Here is a 10,106-nt window from a genome sequence, read left to right on the forward strand (position 1 = left end):
GGGTGAGGTTGTGCATCCGAAATTAAGTAAGAGAGCTGATTAAACAACACTAAAGATGAATTAAATCAATAAAAAATTGATATTTAGAATAGGTGATTTTTTTACAAAAATAACAAGCTAGATAATTATGAGAGAGAATTTAGACATATTATGCTTATAATTTTTTCCTCCCTACCGGTCCCCGCAAAGGATGAATGCTGGAAGGGCACGAATCACGTGGAAGAAATGTACAAGAACGAGGCACGCTAAACAAATTCGTTCACTCGCGCTGCAAACGGGCTTCGGAGTGGAACTAACAATTGCCCTTTTCCTAGTGTGAACTTGGTTTAAATCTGAGCAAAATGGGAGAAGCTTATCACCGACCAGACCAGAAAACGCTCCAAGCTTTGAAAGATATGGCTAGCAAGCTTCGAATTCATAGCATCGAGTCCACGAATACGGCTGGCTCTGGGTAAATGCATGCAAATATAAAATTGAACAAATACTTTAGGCTTCACTTTGAGCCAGTTTTTTTACTCGATTTTTTCTTTGCAGGCATCCAACTTCATGCTGCTCTATCGCAGAAATAATGTCGGTTCTGTTTTTCCACACAATGCGCTACAAAGGTGAGTGGCAAAGACGTTTTGCAATCAGCTGGAAATCTCGTAAATTTGCACGGCAGTGTTGTATTATCTTAGAGTCTCGCCTCGATATTGCTACATTGTCGTACACATTTCAAGCCGTGATAATGTGCATCAGCTATAACTTCGGCTGAAAGCTGTAATATAGTACTAATACGGAAAAAGTCACGTTTAATATGTTTGTTCATTCACACTATAAGCTCATGCTGGTGCGGAGTTTCAATGTGCGTGAGTATTTTGCACAGTCATTGTAGTGGAAAGAGGAATTTTGAACTCTTGAATATTTTGATCTCAGCCTTTGTATAGGCCGATTTCAAATTTTCCGTCTTTAGCTATTTAAAGGTACTGTGCTGGTCGAACATTAATTGCTCAATCAATGGTTTCAATCTGCAAGAGTGCAGAGTTTCAATCTGCAAGCAGTGCTAAAAAAATATTAAGCTTACGCTTAGACTGATCACCTGCTTGAATTTTAAGCAGAATATTTTGAATTTTAAGTTTACATGTAATCTGAAAGTAAAACATGTAGTAATGAGAACACTTAAAGTATAGTTTAAATTTAGTTATATTTGTTGACTGAGTACAACAAAAATAAAAATTCCAGAATGTACAGTACCATCCAGTAGTCATGACAACTTTTAAAACTGTTGGGATTTTAGTGACAAATGATGTAAAATGTAAGCTAAACTTATAATTATAAGGAATGTTATTCTCTTTAGTATAAGTCAGAGGAACAACGACTAACAGCAACAATAAAAAAATAATTTAACACACTGATCGGCAGTTCATTTCAGTCTATAAATTGTTAGATGCAACAGGAAAATCAGTGTTATTTGCCAAATGGATATGTCATATCCTTGCAAATACAATTAACTGAAGATGTGGCAGCCAGTGGAACGAACAAAAGAAGCTAACTAGAAAGCTGTATTTACATCCACCAACTTGGAGGTGATGATACCACACTGGAAACTAAACATTACCTTGGATGACATTTTGTGTTTCAGTCAAACCTTTATTAAGCGGGGAAATGGGAGATGGCCATAGGGGTTTGTTTACCTGGAACATTCTTAACATCAGGTTCATTTCGTAGTGAACTTAGAGTCACTTCAAGACAATCATGATAAACATGTGTTTGAATGTTTTTATCACTCTTCACCTTCTATTTTGGAGGCTTATCTGTCGTCACCTTTTCCAAAACAAAGTTAATATACGTGTATTAAATTCTGGATGGCTGCTTAATAGGGGCAAAGACAATAGAAAAACCGTCATCAGGGCAACCAAAAGGTGGCCTGATGGCTGCTTGATAGGGGCTTTATTTACAGTATTTTGCTGACAATAAATTTGGGACTTTGATAACTGGCCACTTAATAAGGAGTGGCTGCTTAATAGGTGGCCGCTTAATAGAGGTTCAACTGTATCAATGTATTTGCAAAGTTGGCCACATAAATGTCTTATCTTTGAAATATTTTAAAGAAGAGGGATTTATGTCATCAACTTTTGTCAAAAAAGCAGGGAATGCGATAAAATGAGTAGTAACAATAATAAATAACAGTAAATAGTCCTCATTTGTTTGTGCAAGTTGTCAACTTTGACCTCCATACTTCAACTTTGTTAAATATCAAATGGAACCAACCAAGAAGCTGTGCAAATGAAGCTGCAAAAAGCTATCTAACTTTGTGAAAGTGGCAACCATATGGCATGTGTTACTCAAATTGTTGTGCTAAATTTATACGGCACTTTTAAGGTAGTGCTGTCCAATTTTAAGGGTTCAAATGACGAATGTATGTGATAAAAATGGCAATCACTATACTAAGTGATGTTAGGATAGAAACTTGCTCACATAATTTGAAGATAAATTGAACTCGTCACAAATAGATGAGCTTGGGAACTGGTGCCTTAAAGGTTAGCGGGGTGCCAAAGCCATAAGCTGCTAGGAGGTATCCATGGCAACCCTATGTATGTGATAAAAATGGCAATCACTATACTAAGTGATGTTAGGATAGAAACTTGCTCACATAATTTGAAGATAAATAATGACTTCATTTTATTTCCTATAATTGACAAATTCTATAAAATACACCTAAAAGAGCATAAAACCGTTTGCCGATATTTATATTACATGTAGTAACTTTGAGCTGTTGTGCACGAGGAAGTGATTACTTGTTGAATATTCATTTTAAAAACAAGTAGTTTAGAGAGCCATTGTCGCTTGAATCCATTTAAGTCATGCAATCTTTGGGCCAGTTTATTTAGAAGTGTGGTGGCCCTCCGTTACGAATTTTGCTTCTAGAAGGGCTAAATGGCATAGCTCCTTGTAATTTTACTGTTCAGAGTCAAAAATGAGTAACTGATAACTAATTACTGAAGCATGTCAAAGTGTAGAGAAACAATAGCGTTATATCTACATTAAACATGTTTATATTGCCTCATCAAGAGAGGTTGTTTACCTGAATGTAAATACCATGGAACCCCGTTAATCTGGTCACCAACGGGCCACAAAAAGGGGTTCTTTAACTAAGAAAATGACTGACTGAGTTTTTTCTTTGGTCCAGAATAAAGTGGCTGTAATAATGAGGTGGCCTTATTAACAGGGTGGTCGTAAGGCAGGGTTTCACTGTAATATGTCTATTTCCAGTTTCACCATACATTCTGTTGTGAGATCATCAGTAAGTTAGGATTAATTTCATTCAATATGTTTTGATAATTATGAGATGCCTTTTTTCAGTGTCCAATCCAAGGGATGCTTCAAGTGACAGATTCATCTTGTCAAAGGTGGGTAGATGATTCTGTTGAACTTTATCACACCTCATTCTGTGACGAACTAAACAATTGCATATCATACCCTCCTTAAGCTTTGAGATATATCAATAAAATATGAACACATTCAAGTACATTCTAATCATGAACTAATGGTATGACCCTCTTTGCATGTAGTAGAACTCCATCAATTTAACAGTGAGAGTGGTTATGTAAGCTAAATAATGTACTAGATAGAGTGATGGATAATCTTGTGGCCTCTTTACCATCAACTCCTGAATAGCTAGTCAACCCTTCAGTACATTACAGGATGCCCATAATCAACAAGATCATTGTCAGCTAAAACGTAAAAATATGCTAGGGTGCTTGTTAACAGTTATCGTTCTGCAATATTATCTCCAGGGACATGCGGCTCCAATTCTGTATGCAGTGTGGGCAGAGGCTGGTTTGTTTCCAGTGGAGGACCTGGCCAAACTTCGCACAATTGACTCTGATTTGGAGGGTCACCCAACTCCTGTGAGTGCCTTGCATTTTTTTTGTTGTGGGTAACTTAATAGTCATAAACAGAACAATTTTTCTTGGACAATTTTGTTCAAGAGGGGAAAGGTGTGATGAGGTTAACCCTATATGATCGTTGTAGTAATAACCCTTTGATGTTACAGTGTTAGTTTTCCTTTGTCATTTCCAAAACTATTCACAGAGATGCCAACTCAAAAAAATCGCAAAGTAGGAGGTTATTGATTTTGCTTCTTCTTCACCCCCAAATAACGTAGGACGTAATTGAGTTTTGCTGATTCAACCACATAAATAACAGGGTCAAATATCTCTTAAAATGTCCGAAAATCGGCCAAAACAAGTGTGAAAATATGTACTTTAAACCCCACCATTCATATTCAAAGATTCACTGACCCATACTGGTCTGTATTCGGTGACTCCCAGATAATCTGGGAGAGTTGCCATAGGTGTATTCATTATGCACCATAGAATTACAAAAAATAAACTAAGGTTCTTCGAAATGTCAAGTTTTCTGCTTTTTTTCTATAGCGTCTAAGCTTCGTTGACTTTGCTACTGGTTCGCTTGGACAAGGCTTGAGCTGCTCTGCCGGCATGGCTTACGCTGGCAAGTACTTCGACAAAGCAAGGTGAATGTTTATTTAATTACAGCACTAAGTTTGAAGATGGGAAAATTACATCAGCTGTATACAGGTCTTCTGTCTAGATGAAATTATACTTCCAGTTTGAAATTGGTGAGTGCTGAGCTGTGTAGAGGAAATAGTGCATACATGCACCATGCCTAATGTGTGTCCTGTCTCTAATAACTACCCTTCCTGGAGTCAATACTTCACTAATAACATAAATCCTCAAATTAGTACCCAGGGTGCTTATTTCAAATTTAGGAGAAGATGGGGATGCTTAATCAAGGAGGGGCACTTATTTAATTTTCCCAAAATCGTGGCCCGACATCATCATTTTTTAAATACATCATCTGCATGAAACAAGATCAGCTGTTTATTGACATAAAAGGCTGATCCTAAAGTTTAAATTGTGGCACTGTTAGTACTTGTAATTTTTTTCTAAACTTGATGTCTTCACAAACTGAAACAAGAAATTGTAGGATGCAACTTAGAAAAAAAGAACTGGTGTTTCCTGTATTGTAAAAATGTAAATTACTAATGACTGTGTAAAAAAGGCTGGATGAAAGTGAAACTATGCATCCTTTGTTGTCTAATTACTTGTCCACAAAACAGGGGGAGGGGAGGGGGTGTGCTCTTATTTTAAATTTTGGCTGATAGGAGGGGCGCTTATTCAAAGGTTATAAATTGGCCAGAAATCTTTCTTTACCGTGCCACTCAGTTATATGCAACCGCTGCTGCCTTGCTCTACGATATAAACCCAACTGAAGGCTACTTTGCATTCATTTGTTTACAATACTAAAGTAGGTGTATTTAGTGTGGTAAATAGTGTAACTGTATAAGTATTGTAAGTATTGTAGAGTAGATGCATTAGTATCGAAAACAATGTAAAGTAGGTTTATATTAAGTATTTCAAGTAATGTAGAGTAACTGTGTTGTATTCTAAGTTGTGTAAGTAGATGTATAAATTTGTAATGCTAGTTAGTACATAAGTATCAGATTTGCCCAACTACTGGTAATCTCGTTTTTGAGTTGATATTTCAAAAGAATTTTTACTCTCAAACAAAGGTTTAGTGAGGCTAATTTAAATGCATACAAAGGAATTTTAAATAATTGGCAGCCATTCATGAATAGGGTCAATTGTAAGTGATGTAACTAGCTGTACTGTATAAAAATAAAAGTTTATTATTAAAAAAAATGAAAAAAATTAATAAGTAAATAAATAAAAGGCTGTCTGTTCCTTCTGCATCTCTGGTTCTGTGGCAGGTGTCACTTGGTCTACCACATCTTCTCTTTCTCCAGAGCCCAAATTATTACCATAAATCTTGTGGTGTTGGTTCACATTTACTCTGAGGATGTAACCAAAGAACTTGAAGAGGATTTGAACCTGAATCATTATGGTACACAAATTCAGCTCAATTGTCTCTAATGTCTTGATGTTAATCTTTTTTCTCAGTTACCGTGTGTTCTGTGTGATTGGTGATGCAGAGTCAGCTGAGGGATCTGTTTGGGAAGCCATGAACTTTGCAAGTCATTACAAACTGGACAATCTTTGTGCCATCTTTGACATCAACCGTCTTGGGCAGAGTGACCCTACCATGCTTCAACATGACTTTGCTACTTACAAGAAAAGAACTGAAGCTTTTGGGTGAGTGGATTTGTTATTTGGCACTGGTGGCACTTGTCATTTTGTGATCCCACTTTTCACCATTCAGTAAAGTATTCAGCTGTTTTCAGCATAGTAACTTCTCTAAATTATGAACTTATGTTGTCCAGGTGGAACACCATTGAAATAGATGGCCATGATGTTGAACAGGTCTGTCGTGCATTCTATGAAGCCAATGAATGCAAAGATCGTCCCACTGCTATTTTAGCGAAGACTTACAAAGGAAAAGGTGTTCCAGGTAAAATAAGTTTGCTATCTTTAAGATTGAATAACTGAGCAGGGCTTGTAGAAAGCTTTTTACTATGAAAATAAGAAAAAAGTGTTAAAGAGTGTTTGGAAGTCGTCAAGTTGCCATTTTCAAGCAAACGTTTGAGAAAGACAATTGTCACAAAATATTTCTATTAAGTCTCCCCCTATTAAAGAAAATCACTCAACAGATTGTTGGCAAAACATTAAATCTCAGACTTCACCTATTTATTATAGGAGTTGAAGACCTGGAGGGTTATCATGGTAAAGCCCTTGGCGAAAAAGGCAAAGCAGCTGTGGAGTTAATTAAAAAATCCATAGTCAATGACTCGCTCTCCTTGAGGCCTCAGCCCGTAACTGATGATGTTCCTGCAGTTGATCTCACTGTCAAACTATCAGATCCACCAAACTACAAAATAGGAGATAAGGTAGGTAGGCTTGCCATATCTTTGAACAAGGTAAAGCCTGTTTTAAAGCTAACACTTGGTCAGGGATGCAGCTAAGAAAACAGCAAGCTTGCTGGCTGTCATTTGGCACCTTAAGAGTTACCCCAAGTTGCCTTTTTTAGTGTTGGTGAACTAGCAAAGTAATTTTTGACAAAACTGGACCATTTTTTAAGGTAAATCTGATGTAAAGTTTTGTCTTTTGGCTTTGGACCTTTTGAAATCACATGATCATTCATGATAGTGCCTCTCCATATTATATTGTAGGTTGCTGTTCGTCAGGCCTATGCCAATGGCCTTGTAAAGCTTGGCAAAAGCTGTGACCGTGTCATTGCCCTGGATGGAGACACAAAAAACTCCACGTTCTCCCTTAACTACAGGAAAGAATTCCCTGACCGGCATATTGAATGCTTTGTTGCTGAACAGAACATGATAGGTGTTGCCATGGGGTGCGCTGCACGTGAGCGTGCCATCACGTTCTCCAGTACATTTGCCGCCTTTTTCACACGCACGTTTGACCATCTACGAATGGCAGCTGTTTCCCAGACTTCTGCCAACTTCTGTGGATCTCATTGTGGTGTGTCCATTGGTGAGTGACAGCATTGTCCTAAATTTTATCAAGTTTACTTTTTTTGCACCCTCTGCTTTCAAAACCCAGCTATAGGACACTCCCTGGTCCCATAATCACCTATATTAAAAAAGGTATTTTTCTAAGAGGAGAGTCAATTCATCCTACAGTAGTTGTGGGGGCGGGGCAGAGGTTGGGGGGTGGAGGTCCTGTAAAGAAAGAATCCTCATAAGGGATTGGGCTATGATACATTGAAAATCTTCACCACCCCAGGATTGGTTGGTGTTATTTTTACCCTTAAAGAATCCATTGAAAATGTGTCTAACCTCTCAAGATTGCTGTATTTAGAAATCTTTGGCTGAAAGAATTCCAGGAAATGCATTAGTTTTCTGTAAAGAATCCCTGCATTTCCTGCCTTACCCAACAAGGGGGGAGGGGAGGAGAGGGGGTGCCCAATACCTCATCTAAGGATGTTTAGTCGCGGCATTTTCAGTTATTTTGGCCACGTATAAAATTTTCTTTAAGTTGAAGGAAACCTGAAAATTTAGTTTGCTAGGATAGAAAAGCACCAAAGAGATAATAATAAACCATAAAAGACCAAGGATGGTGTAGAATGGAGAAGATTAACACGGATTACAAACCACAAACTTGAAAGATCTAGGCGAAACTATTTAACATGCGCAAACCGTGACGACTAGCTCCTCTAAGGCAAGCTTTTTTCCAAGATTTTTTACTGCTTTTGTTCATCAGGTGTGGATGGGCCTTCACAGATGGCCTTAGAGGACCTTGGTATGTTCCGTTCAATACCTAACTGTGTGGTGTTTTACCCAAGCGATGGTGTCTCGTGTGAACGCGCCGTTGAACTGTCAGCGAACTACAAAGACATGGCTTACATCAGGGCCACACGGGGTAACACTCCGATCATCTACAAGAATGACGAACCCTTTGCGATTGGAAAAGCCAAGGTAATGGTACAAACTCATAAATATTTTTAAGTATGTTAGAAGGGAGGACAGTGGGATTCCGATTTTACGCACCTCCAAGGGAAACGAAAATTGGTTTGAAAAATCGGTTAGTTCGAGAAATCGGGGGTAAAATTACATTGTGCGACTGAGGATAGAGACACAACTTTTGGTTTGAGTTATCGGGAGGTTCGAAAACTCGAGGGTTCGAGAAATCGGGTTTCCACTGTAAGCTTACTTTGTTCAAGCGTAGTACATTTGGAGATGATTTTGTAACATGAGAATATCTTCCTCGAAAAACTTTCGGCCTACTGTTGGTCTGCTATCAGCCGTTTGTCGGCCGAATACCGGTCCCTTTTCCTCATTTTGAAAGTGTAAACACATTTCATTCATACAAAGTATTGTAGACGAAGCAGAGGTATATTTTGCATCACATCTCATGGGGTGAACATTTGACTTACCTCGTGCATGTAATGTCTTTTAATACTGCATGCGGTTTTGTCTGACAAATGGCTTACTTTATCTTCTTGCTTTCATTGAGAAATATTCTTTTCCATGCACTTTGTCACAGCGCTACAAAATGGGTGGCAAAGTTCAACGTAGTTATTTCTGCTTGATGCCAAGAAAAGTCTTGTTTACTCTATTTCTTTTCGTAGATTGTTCGTGAGCACGAGAAAGATTCGGTGCTTGTTATCGGAGCTGGCGTCACTCTGATCGAAGCAGTTAAGGCAGCCGATGAGCTTGCCAAGGAAGGCACCCATATTAGAGTCATGGACCCTTTCACCCTGAAGCCAATCGACAAAGAAGCCATAATTACACACGCCAAGGCTGTTGGAGGCAAAATTTTGACAGTAGAGGACCACTACATTGAAGGTAAATGTGTTTACATTGCTTCTGGAAAATGATCAGCCTTGCAACATTTTCGCGTTTTGAATTTCCCGCCTTTTTCGAAACGCACGACGTCCAAACATTGCCTGAGCCTGCGGTTTTCGTGAGTGGTTGCTAAGCGACTTTACATATCAGAAGTAACCGCGTGTTTGCCGAAAACATTTCTTTCTCGGGTTGTTAAAGCGGAGAGGGACGATTCTTTCGTCTCAGCAAAGCCCCCATTAGACACCCTTTGAATTTTTGTTTGTATTTTGTAATTCCAGGGGGCATTGGTGAAACTGTCTGTGCCGCCGTGGCAGAGGAGACTGGAATCACCGTGCGTATGTTGGCCGTGCCCAAAATTCCTCGCAGTGGGCCTGGGGACGCCTTGCTTGATTTGTATGGAATCAGTGCCAAGCACATCATCAAGACCGTCAAAAGCCTGTAAAGGATGCGGTCTCACATCTCTGACCATGCGCTACATAATCACTGCGCTGGTATTTATTACGACCATCAAGAAACAATATTCAACTTTTCAACACGACAATAAATAATTCACCTATACGTAGGTTTTGTTAGCTTTTTAAAAATTTCTCTGGACTTTTGTTAATTAAGGTCAAGGACAACTTGTACAAGCCGATAACATGGTGCGAATATCAAGCCATTTACTACAGTAGTTGCATACGAAATATAGTTAGGAAGGTACAGATCTATTTTTGCTGTAGGGTGAAATGAAACAAGCAATAAATTCATTGATCGTTCCGGCCTTGGTTGTAAAGGATGTTCTGTACTATAATATTAGAGAGTTTAAGCAGGACGTTTACAGCAGACGGCAAACGGCAAAGAT

The 10,106-nt window shown here is 38.6% G+C and overlaps 1 protein-coding gene across 1 annotated transcript; it reads left to right on the forward strand.

Moving 5' to 3' along the window:
- Positions 1-236: 236 nt before the first annotated feature.
- LOC110059523 (transketolase-like) lies at positions 237-10,025 on the forward strand. The gene is made up of 12 exons (XM_089275848.1): positions 237-451; positions 535-605; positions 3,343-3,389; positions 3,777-3,890; positions 4,419-4,516; positions 5,964-6,155; positions 6,284-6,411; positions 6,657-6,847; positions 7,130-7,451; positions 8,181-8,395; positions 9,049-9,265; positions 9,544-10,025. Exons 1-12 carry the CDS (start codon positions 342-344, stop codon positions 9,705-9,707), a joined length of 1,869 nt encoding a protein of 622 aa, XP_089131974.1. The 5' UTR covers positions 237-341; the 3' UTR covers positions 9,708-10,025.
- The last annotated feature ends 81 nt before the right edge of the window (positions 10,026-10,106 follow it).

Source organism: Orbicella faveolata, unplaced genomic scaffold (genome assembly GCF_042242905.1).
Source record: "Orbicella faveolata isolate gen_17 unplaced genomic scaffold, um_ofav_v1 contig_4, whole genome shotgun sequence".
Taxonomy (NCBI): domain Eukaryota; kingdom Metazoa; phylum Cnidaria; class Anthozoa; order Scleractinia; family Merulinidae; genus Orbicella; species Orbicella faveolata.

What these genes read in the sequence shown, in the direction of transcription:
- LOC110059523 (XM_089275848.1), top strand. Translation starts at nt 342, where the DNA reads ATGGGAGAAGCTTATCACCGACCAGACCAGAAAACGCTCCAAGCTTTG. An exon ending in CAAAGGAAAAGGTGTTCCAG is followed by an intron (nt 6,412 to 6,656) that starts GTAAAATAAGTT and finishes TATTTATTATAG; the next exon opens with GAGTTGAAGACCTGGAGGGT. An exon ending in TTGCGATTGGAAAAGCCAAG is followed by an intron (nt 8,396 to 9,048) that starts GTAATGGTACAA and finishes TTCTTTTCGTAG; the next exon opens with ATTGTTCGTGAGCACGAGAA.